The sequence below is a fragment of the Oncorhynchus kisutch genome, linkage group LG2 (genome assembly GCF_002021735.2).
Source record: "Oncorhynchus kisutch isolate 150728-3 linkage group LG2, Okis_V2, whole genome shotgun sequence".
In the NCBI taxonomy this organism is placed as follows: Eukaryota; Metazoa; Chordata; class Actinopteri; order Salmoniformes; family Salmonidae; genus Oncorhynchus; species Oncorhynchus kisutch.
The window spans coordinates 7702368-7720469 of record NC_034175.2 but is presented as its reverse complement, the minus strand read 5'-3'; the positions used below and the strand labels follow the sequence as shown (position 1 = coordinate 7720469).

Below are 18102 nucleotides of genomic sequence, written 5' to 3'. Positions count from 1 at the left end.
AGATACTGCTGCACTGTCGATCTTGAAGCATAAGAATTTCGCTCCACTCGGAATAACATCTGCTAACCATGTGTATGTGACTACACCAGCCCAGGACCTCCACATCCGACTGTTAACCCTGCGGGATTGTCTGAGGCCAGCCACCCATAGAGCTGATGAAACTGAAGAGATTTTCTGTCTGTAATAAAGCACATTTGTGGGGAAAAACTAATTCTGATTGGCTGGGCCTGGCTACCCAGTGGGTGGACCTATGCCCTCCCAGGCCCAGCCATGGTGTTGCCCAGTCATGTGAAATCCTAATTAATACATTTTAATTGACTGATTTCTTTATATGAACTGTAACTCAGTAAAATGTTTGAAATTGTTGCATGTTGCATTTATATTTTTGTTCAGTATAGTTGTAAAGTGAAGCACGTGCGCCATGTATGGAAAATGCAGGCTAGATTGCAGCAAAACAAAACACATCTGGTGAACATCGGGCATAAGTTGTTTCAGAAGTTCGCAACATTGTCACGCCCATAAATATTTGGACATTGACCAAGTTATTATTTTAGCTGTCTACCACAGCATATTAGAATTGAAAGTAATAATGAATATGAGCTGAAAGTGCAGATTTTCAGCTTTAATTTGAGGTTATTTATTTTGAGGCTATTTACGGTGTAGGAATTACAGGACTTTTTACGTGTCAAGTCAAGAATACAATACAGTTGGATAGAACGTGATAAAATATATTTTTTAAATGACTAAATAGCCTACAATAGAATAGTCTCTCACTGTGGTTTGGTTTGGCCTACTTCTCAGAACTGAGCCAGGGTCCCTTAAGGGACCAAAAGTAATTGGACAATTGGCTCAGCTGTTCCATGGCCAGGTGTGTGTTATTCCCTCATTAGATAATTTACAAGTAAGCAGATAAAAGGTCTAGGAGTTGATTTCAAGTGTGGTATTTGCATTTGGAATCTTGCTGTTAACCCTCAATATGAAGTCCAAAGAGCTGTCACTGGCAGTGAAGTAAGCCTAGGCTTAGAAATCAAAACAAGCCCATCAGAGATAGCAAAAACATTAGGTTTGGCCTTAACTATTTGGTACATTCTTAAAAAGAATGCATTGGTGAGCTCAGGAACACCAAAAGGCCCGGAAGACCACAGAATAATTATTTCCCTGGTGAAGAAAAAAACCCTCACAACAGTTGGCCAGATCAAGAACACCCTATAGGAAGTAGGCGTATCTGTGTCAAAGTCAACATTCAAGAGAAGACTTGAGTAAATAGAGGTTTTACATTTTGTGGTAAACTCATCGGTAAGCCTCAAAAACAGGAAGACCAGATTAGAGTTTGCCAAACATCAACAAAAAAAAGAAGCCTGTACAGTTCTGGAACATCCTATGGACAGATGAGACAAAGATCAACATGTACCATTGTGATGGTTAGAGAAGAGTATGGAGAAGAAACTGCTCATGATCCGACACATACCACCTCATCTGTGAATCATGGTGGAGGTAGTTATGGCATGGGCATGTATGGCTGCCAATGGGACTGGTTCCTTTGCATTTATTGATGTGACTGCTAACAAAAGCAGCAGAATAAATTCTGAAGTGTTTAGGGTTATATTATCTGCTCAGATTCAGCCAAAAGCTTAAAAACTCATTGGATGGCGTGTCACAGTGCAGATGGACAATGGCCCGAAGTAAACTGCAAAAGGCAAAGTGGAATGTTCTGCAATGGCCAAGTAAATCACATGACCTGAATCCAATTGAGCATGCATTTCACTTGAAGGCAAAACACCCCAAGAACAAGCCGGAACTGATGTCAACTGCAGTAAAGGCCTGGCAGAGCATCAGCAGGGAAGAAACCAAGCATCTGGTGGTGTCTATGGGTTCCAGTCTTCAGGCAGTCTTTGACTGCAAATTATTTGCTACAAAGTATTAACTCAACTTAATTTTGGATTGTTAGTTTGTCAAATTACTTTTAAGCCCCTAAAATTGGGGTGAGGTGTTCACCGTTCACTCAATTTGAATGTAAATACCCTCATATTAATGCTGGAAGTCTGCACCTTCAGCTCATCTTTCCTTTCAAATCAATTGTGGTAGTGTAGAGCTAAAATGATAACTTGGTCAATGTACAAATATTTATGGACCTGACTGTGTCAAAGTCAGATTGATGAGCAGAATAAGCTTGTTGAAACAGCCTTGTAATCAAGTTAAAGAGCTGATTGACAGGTAATGAATTTAACCATAGGTCACAAAATGTCTGTTGCCCCAATTCCGTATTCTGACATTTCAGCTTCGAAATAAATACAGATGTAACATGTTTGGGAGAATATATTTATTCACAAAAAAATGAACAGGAAAAACAAGGGTTACAAGAGACAAAAGACTTATTGCATATGTGAAACATTCAACCAATCCTGTAAAGAGTCATTACAGGAGTCAAAGAAATAAGAGGAAAAACAAGTTAAAATATCTATACAGGAAATGTATTTTATTTTTGTAATACAGATTCATCTTTTATGCACTTGTGGTGTTGTAAAATAACGTAAATAAAAATAAAGTAAACTTCAAAACATTTCACTTTCTATGGCTTTGTGTAGGTTTTAATAAAATATAGTTATCTTCAATAGCTCTATATTAACCAGTGTCTTGTTCCATAAAGTGCAAACACAGAACTACTATGTAGATCTCAATGACACAGCTAACAGGACGCACGGATATCAACCCAGGCCAAAATGTCTGTTACTAATGTCAATGATGGCAAGTTTCATATAAAACTAGACGCAATCTTTGGTTCTGCTTCAAGCCTTAATCTAACATGCACTTTATCACACAGGTGGTATTGTCTAAGTCAGGGATTTGCAAACTTTTTGGGGCTGGGGAGGGGAGCCCTTTTGTGATAGCAAATTCATCAGGACACCCCTCATAAATCATAACTAGAGTGAGATAAAAAAAAAAGTAAACAAGGAGTTATCATGACTTCTGCAGTGTATGGCTGAACGATCCAAGTCTCAGGCCTGGGGTAAGAACATTTAAAGAACATTTGGGGCGGCAGGTAGCCTAGTGGTTAGAGCGTTACTGAAAGGTTGCAAGATCGAATCCCCGAGCGGACAAGGTAAAAATCTGTCGTTCTGCACCTGAACAAGGCAGTTAACCCACTGTTCCTAGGCCGTCATTGAAAATAAGAATTTGTTCTCAACTGACTTGCCTAGAAAAATAAATGAAAAAAGGCCTGCCTCTTGGCATCGAAGTGAAAATGCTGTAGTTCTCAAGCAAATGTGTTGTTGCAGCTTTAAAGGTAACATCCTGCAATCAACACATTGCCATGAGGCAGAGGAAAAAAAAGAAGCTTAAATTCAAGTGCATTTATGTACAACAAAACATTTTGGGGGGGGGGGCGGAGTTGAAAAATGTATAATTGGCGAAAATGTCGTCTGGCCGCGGACGCCCTGCAGTACCTCCAGACACCACTTTTAGAACCCCTGGTCTAAGTGGGACAAAATAATAGAAAATAAAATTATTTCCTATCAAGACGAACACATTCTGCAAAGCAGGCAGTCGAGATCAGTTCCATTCAAGTATTCTCAAGTGACCAGATTGTGTAGATTGCACAATGCTCTCGGCAAACTAAGTGGTATGCCGTCTGCTAAATGACCAAATGGAAAATAGCCTTGCATAACTCTAGCCTCGGGGTTGATCGAAAGCATTCCAACCAAGTAAGTGACCAAATTTTCGATTGAAAAAGGAGACACGGCTCACCAAAGACAGGAGACTAAATCTAGTAAATGATGCTGGTGTGTTACTGCATAGCTGTGTGTAGGGTAACATTTGACCGGGTACTTGACCTAAACAGCTTTTAGATATGTTGACTAGTAGGCTTTTTACACTGCATGTTTCAGGTTAGCCTAGAGCTAAAGATATCCCAGGGCTAAGAGATGTTGAATCCAGTGTAAATAGCCTATACATGAAGGAAATGGATGAGGTATGATGTATAATCAAAACACAAAGCCACTCCACACCACTTCAGCCATTTTGCATTTCAAGAGCAAAATGAGGATCACACTCCCCAAAACAACTAGGAACTAGAAATTCTCCAACTTCTGAGCGTTCAAAACTGTGAAATCGAGGAAAAAGCAATCTGACTGAAAATGTATTTGAACCTTCAAACTTGGAATCTTGGGCCTCTTTCTAGAGCTCCGACCTGAAGATCACCGACGTCATGATTAGACTTCATATTTTTCAGAGTGGCAAGTTGTTTTGAACGCGGCAACACACACACAAATGCTAATGCATGATGCATCAAACGGCAAGTAGGGGCAGCAGGGAGCCTAATGGTTAGAGCATTGGACTAGTAACCGAAAGGTTGCAAGAATGAATCCCCGAGCTGACAAAGTAAAAATCTGTCGTTCTGCCCCCGAACAAGGCAGTTAACCCACTGTTCCTAGGTTGTGATTAAAAATAAGAATTTGTTCTTAACTGACTTGCCTAGTTAAATAAAGATAAAACTTTAAAAAAATTGAGGCATAGAAAACAGTGGTTGAACACATGTGGAGGGAGACCATGTTCCAATGCCCTCAAATGGCTCCTCCCCTTTCCTGACAACCTAGACTAGTAAGGTGAAAACAAGATGGTGGTAACCTCACGAGACTAATGGGCTAGCACCATGTCATGGATTTCTCCTGTGCAGTGCCCTCCTCTCAGATCAGGTGACGGATTGGTAGCCATTAAAAGAGCAGCTTATTGCAGTGGTTCCAAAAGTTGTTGCACTGTGACCCATATAAAATAATTTATTGTGACCCACCAAGAAAACAAGAGCAATGTTTCTGACCAGGACCTGGTCTAAAGCCACAACCCAAATAAAAATGATTTGGTCATAAACCACCAAGCGGTGCTAACCCACCATTACACAGTTCCATAGATAGGTCAGAGGGCTGTACTAGCCTTGCTCATTGGGTGCGCTAGTAGTCTATAGGAGCCATTCAGGGCATCCCATAGGGCCTGGAGTGGTGCTCGTTGGGTGTGTGTGTGGGCTTATGATATCTACTCTGGCAATGGAGACGCCAGACTACTAAATCTCAATATGCATGATCAGTTATGTTGCTAGAGCACAATGAGAACTGTATTCATCAAGGACCTTGTAATGCATCATAGCAATGGATGGCTGACAGAATGCATAGTGTTAAATGGGATCTCAGAAGTCCTGCTTGGCTAAACAATAGTGTACTGTACAACACCCATGAGATTCAGGGGCTTGGGTTGCAACTCATGGCCCCATACACCCACGTGCCGCTTTACTGCTGCAATTAAAAACACACAATCATGGTTTCAAAGATGGTAGATGTTCCACCCACACACGCACTGACAAACACATGCAATGTTAAGAGTCATTGATAGACGCATACAGAATCCACTTACCAGACACCTCACACGGCACTAAACACAGACACACAGTTACACTTAACTTACAAAAAAGTGTGAGATGATCGTCTAAAACCATCAACCATTAAACAAGACTTTTAAAAACAAGATAACCTTGAAGGTCTTCAAGGAATCACTTAACAGCTCTCTTCATTTCTATCAGCCTGCCTCAAAACGCTGCAATAAGCACTGGCAGCAAACAGAACAGTGAATCATAATATTAGATCATGACCTTGTGCTGGATAAACCCTCCTCTTCTGGGAGGTGAGGGAGGGGGTTAAATCCAGCCAAAAGCTATCCTTATCAACCAGCATAATTCTCAACAGATCTGGCAACCCAGGCCTGTGACCACCAGACAAGGACAGCACCAGAAGTGAGGTTGTTGTCATTTAGATAAAGGCTTTCACTCCAATGTGAATCATTCATTCTCAACAAGCTAGACAGAGGCCATATCAAGTATCATATCAGATTCAGTCAAAACGTAGTTGTAGCATCAGCCCCTGAGTATTTGCACAGGGTAACGATAGTGTAGAACACAGGTCGTCAGTCAGCCACTGTAGAATGTCCTAAAAAGGTAGACAGAAAGACATTCTATAACTAGAGAAGTCACCTGTTCAGTGAGTATGAACTCACTATCAGGCTTGTTCTAGATTCTCCTGCTCGCTCGGTACAGGCTGTTGGAGCAGAATGGATCCTCTGTGATTTGGACGGAGGTGCAAAAATGGGTCAGCAAGCAGGACGTCCCCTGGCTCAAGGGCTGTGGCAGTGTAATGCACTGCATCCTGGGATAGAGGGCTGAGTTTTTGTCAGTCAGTGCAGTGATGTACAGATAGTATGAAGAGATGGGCAGTGCATCCATCTGCTTCAGGCTTTCTTATTGAAGTTATTCACTGTGCAAATAGAGAAAGGATTTCCAGTCTTTTAAAAAACATGTGCTTCTAAAGGCAGTCCGTTTATAGACAGCTAAGTGATTGCTTTTAGATGGCAACAAACAAAGGCTGAGCACAAGAGACTTAAAATCATAAGACTTAATTACTGTGTGTCAATAAAAATGATCAAAACAAAAATTACTGTGTGACTTGATGCTTTACCCCACAACAGTGTACTTAAATCCAAGCACAATATAATTATGGCTCCACTGAATCCTGTTGATTGCACTGGTGAAAATGCAGCTATAATATTGCATTAGCTATTTATGATTAGATAGTTATAATATAAAGACCATAATATAATAATATCAACCCTCAGCCACATCTCACTGAGGTGACTGGTTGGGTGGTTAACGACTAGCTGACCACTAGTCACTACAGTGATAGAGGTTAACATTTGGCTACTTTGAACAACTAGGAATGAGCAGCCACAGAGTATGGCACTACACAGCTAGGAACATAACTTAGCATCCACCTCACAATATGCTCTTAAAAGCCTTGAACAAACAGGTATAACTATGATCCAGGATTAAAATAAAAATACAATACGAGTATATATAAATATATATATATACACACACAATAAATACAAATAACAAGGAATACTATGGCATAATAAAATCTATTATGGTTAACAATTTCAAGGTACTACCAAATCTTTCCAGTTTCTAAGTTTGTTGTTTCCAATGCTGCAGCACCCTATTGATGGGCCAATCAGCAGAGTAAGTGACCGAACAGCGGCAGTATTCACAACCAACTAGTTTAACAGACCTCAGAGTTCTACAGTTATTAAGCTGGATTTAGAGCGGCTCCCTAAAAAACAAGTGGCCATTAAGTTGTGATGGCACTATGTAGGAGCTCATCTGATTAGAGACTGGAATAGTCTTCTATAGGGAGATGGATCGACCATTCACCACAACGCTCTGTGCTGTTTTATAATGTCCAGGCTCCAAACTCACAGTTCTACACCGAGCACAATGCAGCAACCCAAAAGGCAAAATGGTTTAGTGTGTGTGTGTGGTCAACATGTCACCGTGCATGGTGCTAAACAGCAATTGAGAGTTTGAAAGCTGAAGAGGTTGCAATTAGTACTTGCTGTCCTCTCTATCGATGGGTGCTTTATTCTGTCTCTCCAAAACTGGGCACGCTACCAACTCCTTCTCCATATCCTCCTCCTGCTGTTTTTCCTTCACTCTATTCTCTTCTCCTCTCCCAGGCTTCATATGGCCCAAATCCCCCCCCTTTTCTCCATCTCTTTTAAATCCTTTAACAGACGGTACTCATCTAGCAAACCCCTGATTATGCCTTTATCCCACAATGTCTATGTTGTTCTGTGCTGCCACACCAACTAGCCCCTCCCCATCTTGAACTAGAGCCCCTCCCCTGGCCACCAGCAGCTCCTCCTCCTCTTGAATGGGTGCTGCAAAAAGCTTCTCTGGGTCACCCGTAGCGACAGAGGAAGCACGTTGATTGGTCCTTTCCAGCTTGCGGTGCATGCGTGGCTCCTGGAGCGAGTCCTTCTGGTCAAAGACGTCCCTGATTCGGTTGACGCAGACGTTAGCCGCTTCCCTAGTCTCCCTGGAGAGCTGTGATAGGCTGAGAAAGCCGTGGGGGAGGTCGTCCACCACACACAGGGTGACTGGCTGATCTACGTTCCTCAGGCGCTTGGCAAACATCACAGAGTCATCCAGCATGGGGTCTAACGCACAGGCCTAAGGGGAGAAGGAGAGATAAACAACAGAGTAAGAGGGTCTTCTAGGATCATGTAAAAAAAATAATCCTAAATTGGTAGAAAAGACCAGAAAAAGATTGGGACAAGCCAGTCGTCAACTCCATTTCCCTCCCTCTCACCCACCACCTCCCTCCCTCTCACCCACCACTAGGTGTATGGGAGGCAGTCCTCTCAGCATGCTGTCGGGGGCCAGTAGAGGAGACATGTAGGGGTTCCTGACAACAGGAGATGTGGCCAGCTTCATCTCAGCCAGCCGCTCAGAGCGCAGCGGTTCGAAGCCCAGGGGGAACTCCCGAGGGTGCTCCAGCACCACGCCCTCCTCCCCCTCAGGGGGTGCTATGGCTACAGAGGACAGAGCATCCGACATGGACACCGCCTCCTCTTTGGAGAGGAAGAAGCTCACGTTGTCAGGCTGGTGGGGTACAAGAAAAAGATGTTACTATGGCAATACATAAGTTATCACTAGTCAAGGACCAAGACTGTGGAATCCTTATGGTATAAGATACTGGATAATACTGATGTGTCTTTCCGTTGGGACCAGATACTTGTTCTAAGAATCTACAAGCCTCAAGTATATTTTTCCCATTTCAAATCACAGGAACAACATTGACATGTTTCACTGTGAAGTCATGTGACAGTTCTTCATATTCCCCCTGTAGACAGAGGCATTAATTCAGACTGGCTTTATAGAAACACAGAGATGATCTCCATACTGACACACTACAGGTTACACTCAGACACACAGTTCTATCTGCCTGTCTGCGCCAGTTAAATCTGTGGAGGAGGGAACAAGACAAGCAGCTTGGTCACCATCTATTTGCATAAATTATTCAGCGAGAGGCTTCGTTAAGACAAACACCAACAATTCAGTGACAAGTGTATCTGAAGTGGTCGTAAACACAATAAGTAGAGTTCGAACGATTAGGATTTTTCAACGCCAATACCAATTATTGGAGGACCAAAAAAAGCCGATATAAATAAAAATGGGCCGATTTTAATCAGTATAGATATATATTTGTAATAAATGACAATTACAGCAATATTGAATGAACACTTATTTTAACTTAATATAATACATAAATAGAATGAAATAAATAAAACATGTTCAATTTGGTTTAAATAATGTAAAAACACCGTGTTGGAGAAGAAAAGTGTAATATGTGCCATGTAAGAAAGCTAACGTTTAAGTTCCTTGCTCAGAACATGAGAAAGCTGGTGGTTCATTTTAACATGAGTCTTCCATATTCCCAGGTAAGAAGTTTTAGGTTGTCATTATTAAAGGAATTATAGGACTATTTCTCTCTATACCATTTGTATTTCATATAACATCACTATTGGGTGTTCTTATAGGCACTTTAGTACTGACAGCCTAATCTCGGGAGTTGATAGGCTTGAAGTCAAACAGCGCTGTGCCTCAAGCATTGCTAAGAGCTGCTGGCAAACGCTGTAAATTGCTTTTTGAATGAATGCTTACAAGCCTGCTACTGCCTTTCACCGCTCAGTCAGACTGCTCTATTAAATCATAGACTTAATTATAACATAATAAACACACAGAAATACAAGCCTTTGGTCATTAATATGGTCAAATCCGGAAACTATCATTTCGAAAACAAAACTTTTATTCTTTCAGTGAAATACGGAACCGTTCTGTATTTTATCTAACGGGTGGCATCCATAAGTCTAAATATTGATGTTACATTGCACAACCTTCAATGTTATGTCATAATTATGTAAAATTCTGGCAAATGAATTACGGTCTTTGTTAGGAAGAAATGGTCTTCACACAGTTCGCAACGAGCCAGGCGGCCCAAACTGCTGCAAATACCCTGACTCTGCTTGCACTAAAGGGAAGAGAAGTGACACAATTTCCCTAGTTATTATTGCCTGCTAACATTAATTTATTTTAACTACATATGCAGGATAAAAAAATATATATACTCGTGTATTGATTTTAAGAAAGGCATTGATATTTATGGTTAGGTACATTTGTGCCACGATTGTGCTTTTTTCACGAATGCACTTTTGTTAAATTGTCACCCGTTTGGCAAAGTTGAAGTAGGCTGTGATTCGATGATAAATTAACAGGCACCGCATTGATTATATGCAACGCAGGACAAGCTAGGTTACCAAGTAATATCATCAACCATGTGTAGTTAACTAGTGATTATGTGATGACTGTTTTTTACAAGACAAGTTTAATGCTAGCTAGCAACTTACCGTGGCTCCTTGCAGCCACAAGGTCCTTTTGATGCGGCACACGCGTAACAGGTGGTCAGCCTGCCACGCAGTCTCCTCGTGGATTGCAATATAAATCGGCATCCAAAAAGGCCGATTACCGACTGTTATGAAAACTTGAAATCGACCTCTAGCAGTAAGGATGAAGCTGCCACACTGATCTGAAGTCAGTTTAGCCCCCCCCCCCCCCACCAAATTGTTAAGGTTAGGTTTTGGAGAGGGTAATCTGATCCTACATCTGTTAAGGGCAACTCAGGGAGTATCATACCGTGGGTTCGGGGAACACCATTGCATTGTGGGCAGGAGTGGTGGGGGCAGCAGCGGGAGTGGAGTTGGCGTTGTTGGCGTGGCCTGCCAGGTCCTGGCAGGTGTGGCTCTTCAGAGACTCTCTCCTCAGGGAGAAGTCAAAGGGATGCTCAGGGGGCACGGGGGGGTCCGAGTGGGGTGAGCTGATGGATGCCTCAGACACACTCTTCCTCACTGACGAAGACGTGTCTGAAGAAGAGAGAGAAGAGAGTCATTGACAAAATAAGACAGAGGCAGAGTGAGAGACAAAGACTGAGGCCATTATGGAACAGGGAAACATCAATGAAGACATATGATTGGAGGACGGTGAGAAGAGGCAGGGGTGAGCGGCATGTGGTTATTGGGAGATGGATATTAAAAGCTAGAATCGTTAGATACTACATTCATTTTTGGACTCAAATTATTGATATACACCATTGATTGTTGAAGAATATAACTTAAAAATGCCTCATGAGCTTAGTTTAACTGTCAATATCCCATCAGAACCCCACATATAATCTTATTTCACCCCAATGTTTTAAACAATGTAAATGTAAACTAACACTGCAAAGCTTTAAAACATGGTTAAAACTGCAATTTTTAAGTAGTTATTAATTTTTAAGTCCTTCCATCCATAGCTGTCTACAGTATGAATTTGAGAATGGTTACATTGCTCCAGGCCCATCCCTCAGCTTTTTACCAAAACAGACGCAAGGTGCCCACTTTGATTATAGCTTAAAGCAATAATGGTGTCATTACGATATGATCTCCCAGTCACAACACAGCTGTAAGAGGTGTCATGGCTTGTCTGTCCTCAAAGCTGTACTCACTGAGCTCTTCTATTAATAATGGCCTTTAATAATGTACACCCCCCAATGATACAGTCATTAGTCTGTCCCACAGCTGCTGTGTGTCAGGTAACATGGTGACGCCTGGAATAGTCTGCTTACTGCAGGGTTTCAACACAATTAGTGGGGAGAGCCTTCTGTGGCCTGAGACTAAGCAGTGAATTGATATGGATGGATGGATGAGGGTGTGACGTAACAGGGTGGTTGCCGTGGGTGATTGATGGGTTAATTAGACGTCAACTGTGGATATCAATGTCAATAAAATCTTCCATACATGGCCCTTCCGGTAATAGGAAAATATTATTTCACCTCAGTCAGACACTAAGATGCGTGAACACAATGACACAGACACACCCTCTCACCATAAGACCCCCCCCCCCCACAACACACACATGTACCTACCTGTTGATGCCATGGCAGCGGCTCTGTTGGGGTCCAGTAGGGAGTGGATCCAGTTGGAAGCTCCCTGTTTGAAGTCTCTGAGCAGCAGGGCCGTGTCTCTTCTCACCATGCTCAGAGTGCTCACCTTCTCCACCTGCTTCTCTGCCTGGGGCTCCTCACCTGGGGGAAAGGGGAAATGTTGTACCCATCACTCGCCAGCATTGATTGGCATGCACAAACACCACGCACTACACTCAGGGGAAGTAAACCATCTCTGCACCCTCTCACACAGTCTTACCTGCATAGGCGCTGAGACACCTGGAGAGCACACTGAGGGGCAGTAGGGGGTCAAAGAGGGTGAGCAGGCGGGAGGGCGAGGCATAGGCGGTGAGCAGGATGGCAGGGTAGGCAGCTACGATGCCATCCGGCATCCGCACGCCGTGAGATGCAGCGCGCATCGATGTTGTAATACACAGGTTACCACCAGCACTGTCACCGGCCAGACAGACATTCTCCCCCGTCCAACCTGAGAGAGGAGAGTCAGAGTCAGTAGATTGAGGCAAGAGTGTGACAGAGAAACAGAAAGAGGGAGAGAAAGGAGAAAAGCTGAGTAAGTGAGAATCTGTATAACACTTCCAAGTCCCGCTCTCTGTACCCATGTCTATATGGGGCAATGAGGGGGTGGTTGTTGATATGTAAGTACCGTATAGGTGTTGTTTTATCTTGTCCCACAATGTTTTATAATTGAGACATAAGTTGAGACTATGGCTATCAGTTGAGTGAGTTCCAAGCTAACCAGTCTTTAGCTTTCTGTCATAATAATGTATTAAGTACCAGGAAATATCCAAAGTAAATATTGAGAACATTGGGAATTAAGCCCATCTGAAAAAGCAGGTCTGTCTATTTATATATACAGTTGAAGTCAGAAGTTTACATACACCTTAGCCAAATACATTTAAAAACTCAGTTAGTCAATTCCTGACATTTAATCATAGTAAAAATTCCCTGTCTTGGGCCAGTTAGGATCACCACTTTATTTTAAGAATGTGAAATGTCAGAATAATAGTAGAGAGAATGGTTTCTTTCAGCTTTTATTTCTTTCATCACATTCCCAGTAGGCCAGAAGTTTACATACACTCAATTAGTGTTTGGTAGCATTGCCTTTAAATTGTTTAATTTGGGTCAAATGTTTCAGGTTGCCTTCCACAAGCTTTCCACAATAAGTTGGGTGAATTTTGGTCCATTCCTCCTGACAGAGCTGGTGTAACTGAGTCAGGTTTGTAGGCCTCCTTGCTCGCACATGCTTTTTCAGTTCTCCCCACACATTTTCTATAGGATTGAGGTCAGGGCTTTGTGATAGCCACTCCAATACCTTGACTTTGTTGTCCTTAAGGCATTTTGCCACAACTTTGGAAGTATGCTTGGGGTCATTGTCCATTTGGAAGACTCATTTGCGACCAAGCTTTAACTTACTGACTGATGTCTTGAGATATTGCTTCCATATATCCACATCATTTTCAGTCCTCATGATGCCATCTATTTTGTGAAGTGCACCAGTCCCTCCTGCAGCAAAGCATCCCCACAACATGATGCTGCCACCCCCGTGCTTCACGGTTGGGATGGTGTTCTTCGGCTTGCAAGCCTCCCCCTTTTTTCTCCAAACATAACAATGGTCATTATGGCCAAACAGTTAAATTTTTGTTTCATCAGACCAGAGGACATTTCTCCAAAAAGTATGATCTTTGTCCCCATGTGCAGTTACAAACTGTAGTCTGGCTTTTTTAATGGTGGTTTTGGAGCAGTGGCTTCTTCCTTGCTGAGCGGCCTTTCAGGTTATGTCGATATAGGACTTGTTTTACTGTGGATATAGATACTTTTGTACCCGTTTCCTCCAACATCTTCACAAGGTCCTTTTGCTGTTGTTCTGGGATTGATTTGCACTAAAGTATGTTAATCTCTAGGAGACAGAAAGCATCTCCTTGCTGAGCGGCATGACAGCTGCATGGTCCCATGGTGTTTATACTTGCGTACTATTGTTTGTACAGATGAACGTGGTACCTTCAGGCGTTTGGAAATGGCTCCCAAGGATGAGGTCTTAGCAGATTTATTTGAAGGTAGGCCTTGAAATAGATCCAATGGTACACCTCCAATTGACTAAAATGATGTCAATTAGCCTATCAGAAGCTTCTAAAGCCATGACATAATTTTCGGGAATTTTCCAAGCTGTTTAAAGGCACAGTCAACTTAGTGTATGTAAACTTCTGACCCACTGGAATTGTGATACAGTGAAATATAAGTGAAATACTCTGTCTGTAAACAATTGTTGGAAAAATTACTTGTGTCATGCACAGAGTAGATGTCCTAACCGAGTTGCCAAACTCTAGTTTGTTAACAAGAAATTTGTGGAGTGGTTGAAAATATGGGTTTTAAATGACTCAACCTAAGTGTATGTAAACTTCCGACTTCAAATGTAGAGCATCAAAATGTTGTCAAAGACATTTCCCCCCGGGGACATTAAAGACCATTCTATTCTAAGATAAAGTGGTAGTAGTGTGTTATCCTACCCAGCAGTAGGGTTAGGGTTAGATAAAGTGGTAGTAGTGTGTTGTCCTACCCAGCAGGTGGTGGTTATTGATGGCACAGCAGTAGGGTTACATAAAGTGGAAGTAATGTGTTGTCCTACCCAGCAGCTGGTGGTTCTTGATGGCCCAGCAGTAGGGTTAGATAAAGTGGTCGTAGTGTGTTGTCCTACCCAGCAGCTGGTGGTTCTTGATGGCACAGCAGTAGGGTTAGATAAAGTGGTAGTAATGTGTTGTCCTACCCAGCAGCTGGTGGTTCTTGATGGCCCAGCAGTAGGCGTAAAAGCAGTCCTCCAGGGCCCTGGGGAAGGGGGCTTCAGGGGCCAGAGAGTAGTCCACAGACAGGATGGGCACACCCAGGTCCTGAGACCAGCTCTTCAGGTACGGCTGGAGAAGAGAGAAAGGGGGTGAAAGGAGTGAGTGTACTGTAGATGGTGCAACCCCCTACCAGGGCAGGCAGAGTGCTGTTTGCAGTTCTGAAGGCTTCTTAGTGCCCCCTAGCTAGCTTTACAGGATGTGGTGTTGCGAAGGATAGGAGAGAGGTCCTGGTATCAGATGCCCACCTTGCAGGTTCTGTATTGGTGAACTACCAACCCAACCATACACCGCCTAACTCCAGTGGCGGCTTGGTAATTCTGTTATGAAAATAACAGTTATGTGCACTGTGCTCACAAATGCAATATGACAACCTTGCTCTCACTACACAGGGGTGGTGTTAACCTGTTGTTGCTATGCAATTTGATGTCATGGTAGCTAAATGATTAGCATTCTTAGACATACTTTCCAGATCAAACATCCTTAGAATACATGATTTTTATATTATAACCTTGTACGGTCATCAAGTACTTACCTAAGTGAGAAGTCAAGAGTGCATACATCTGACAATAAATCTCATCTGACAATATTAGTTTGCCCTCCTCTACAGAAGTTTTTCTCCTGTCCTTCGATCGCTCCATTGCCACTCCTCTTCTCTCTAAGCATCAGTGTCAGTAGTGACAGCTCTGCCTCTCTAAACAATACACAGAGAGCCTCACCTCAGTGGCCCATGACTGGATGTGACCACATCACACTGCCAGACACCACCTCAACACCATCCCTGGGAATCTGCCCTGCACTTTTAAAGCTACGCTGCCATAATGGATCACAGTCTGGCACTGCTGACATGCGTGTCATGGTGTGCGCGCGCGCCTGCGTGCCAATTTGAACGATCGTCATTGTCAGTACATGATGCGTTTTGAAACCCGGCAGCGCCGCTGGCCAGGTCTGCCAATCACAAGGCTTGCCAGCGGACCCCATAGAGAGAGATGAATGCCCTCACAGACTCTATCCATCTCCTCACTGGCCAGGGGGAGGAAGGAAGAACAGAGTGGGTACAGTGAAGGAGGAAGGAGAGAGAAAGGAAAGCAAAGAACAGAGGTGGATTACAAAAATGACAGAAGAGGTCATTAGGACAAAGGAGAGTAGAGCGCAAAGGGAATAATGATCAGAAAGGAGGAAAGCGTAGAGGACAGGGTTAGAGGAGAGAGCCTAAAGCATGGAGATCACACACAGACAGACATCTTCCATTAGGGCCTATGTAATATAAAGCCATAATAACTTCATGCAGAGTTCCAGGCTAATTCAACATGACAGGCTTGTTCCTCCTCAGATCACTTCCTATAGCCTCTGGTTGCAAGGCTATTGGAGATCAAGGGACTGCCAGTCCACTCTGGTTTCATGGTGATGCGTCTCAGTGGTTTAAAGTACCCTGCTGGTTATATAATACAGGGGGGAGAGGGAGAGAGAGGAGATGGAAAGAGGGAGGAGAGAGAAAGGAGTGGATTTGGGGGAATGAGGGGCTGGCCTGCACCAATCACTGGATAATATAGAGTGATATAAATATATAAGTCAGTTTGTGTCCATCAACCCTATTGGATGAATTAAACAGTCATTAGCAGGAACGGCTCATTACAAGGATGCCATTGAGTGAAAACACAATCATTCCAAACATATCCTCAAGACCACCAAGTACCCCTCTAACAACGCAATTCTCAAACTATTCATTAGAATGGTTTGATTCCAGTTAACAAAAATAATAAATAAAAAAAGACATTGAGGTCTTGAACATGATAGGCTGTGGAGAGAACCAGGCCATGCCATGGGTTCCCACCATAGAGACACTAGTTAGGTTAAAGGTGAAACATGACGGTCAATTCTTCCCCAACAAACAAATGAGAACAGAATGTGTTATTACCTCGTGAGACTTGGAGGTCTGAGCCACAAAGCCTCCTCCGTGGTAGTGCACCAGGAGCCAGCGAGAAGGGGGGCTCTGCTTGGTCTTCATTCCCAGAGACAGGGAGATAGGACCCCCCTCAGAACGAGACAGGGACAGCAACGCCTCACTGTCCTACAGAAGAGGGAGGGAGACAGCCAGAGAATCACTATCGCAAACAAAGCTAGAAAAACATCTGTTTTCACTTCAATTGCTACAGATGTTGATTTGTCCGTTTGCTTTACAGCTCTCTGTTGAACAATCCCTTCAGTCAGGACTAGCTGTGTGGTTTGTTCTCTGCTCCAGACGGTCCTTCCAGCTCCACCACAAACACACTATTCTCATTCCCATTCATTAACATTAGCAGGGAACAGCAGAGGCTTTCGCTTGTGTTTGCCACATAAGACAACAGCTCTTTGACTGAGCAGGATCAATGAGTGAATTAAACGTTTTGGCTGATATCATGTCTGGTAGAATGCCAGACTACAGATGCTCAGCTCTGCTGTTACCTCCCCAAATAAATAAAGTGTGTGTGTGTGGATTTAAAGGGATTAAGAGCTGCGGATGAGCAGAGAAGACGAGACACTGTCATTTACTACAGCTGCTCTCAAACAAAGGAAACGCAAAGTAACAGAATCCCTTGATGTTCAAACATTTCACGCAGGAAGGGGCTTCTCAACAGCTGATGAAAGCAGCAGCTTAAAGCCAATTAACTTGGGAAATACACACTGCACATTTTGATCTACCAGTCAAAGGTTCTGCTTGACAGATTTGAAAGGTTAACAAACGTGAACTTTGACCTACAATCAGCTGAGACTGGAATGTAAACCGTATGAGACCAAGGTTGTATTCACTAGGAAACAAAGAACAAAGCAGGACCGACAGTTGAAGTCAGGAGTTTACATACACCTTAGCCAAATACATTCAGTTTTTCACAATTCCTGACATTTAATCCTAGTAAAAATTCCCTGTCTTAGGTCAGTTAGGATCACCACTTTATTTTAAATTTGTGAAATGTCAGAATAATAGTAGAGAATTATTTATTTCAGCTTTTATTTCTTTCATCACATTCCCAGTGGGTCAGCAGTTAACATACACTCAATTAGTATTTGGTAGCATCATCTTTAAATGGTTTAACTTGGGTAAAACGTTTCAGGTAGCCTTCCACAAGCTTCCCATAATAAGTTGGGTGAATGTTGGTCCATTCCTCCTGACAGAACTGGTGTAACCGAGTCTAGTTTGTAGGTCTCCAGTTCTGCCCACACATTTTCTGTAGGATTGAGGTCAGGGCTTTGTGATGGCCACCTTGACTTTGTTGTCCTGAAGCCATTTTGCCACAACTTTGGAAGTATGCTTGGGGTCATTGTCCATTTGGAAGACCCATTTGCGACCAAGATTTAACTTCCTGACTGATGTCTTGAGATGTTGCTTTAATATATCCACATAATTTTCCGTCCTC

At 42.9% G+C, this 18102-nt stretch overlaps 1 protein-coding gene across 2 annotated transcripts in view; it reads right to left on the bottom strand.

Moving 5' to 3' along the window:
• Positions 1-2592: 2592 nt before the first annotated feature.
• The window catches only part of LOC109906657 (hormone-sensitive lipase), a 45087-nt gene continuing 29577 nt past the window's right edge, over positions 2593-18102 (bottom strand). For both annotated transcript variants that reach the window (XM_031786713.1, XM_031786716.1), the window contains exons 7-13: positions 16626-16778; positions 14635-14779; positions 12112-12339; positions 11835-11993; positions 10568-10794; positions 8210-8476; positions 2593-8044 (exon numbers count right to left, since the gene is read on the bottom strand). In XM_031786713.1, the coding sequence (XP_031642573.1) occupies positions 7640-8044; positions 8210-8476; positions 10568-10794; positions 11835-11993; positions 12112-12339; positions 14635-14779; positions 16626-16778 (1584 nt within the window). In that variant the 3' untranslated portion in view covers positions 2593-7639. The remainder of the gene's footprint in view (positions 8045-8209; positions 8477-10567; positions 10795-11834; positions 11994-12111; positions 12340-14634; positions 14780-16625; positions 16779-18102) is intronic.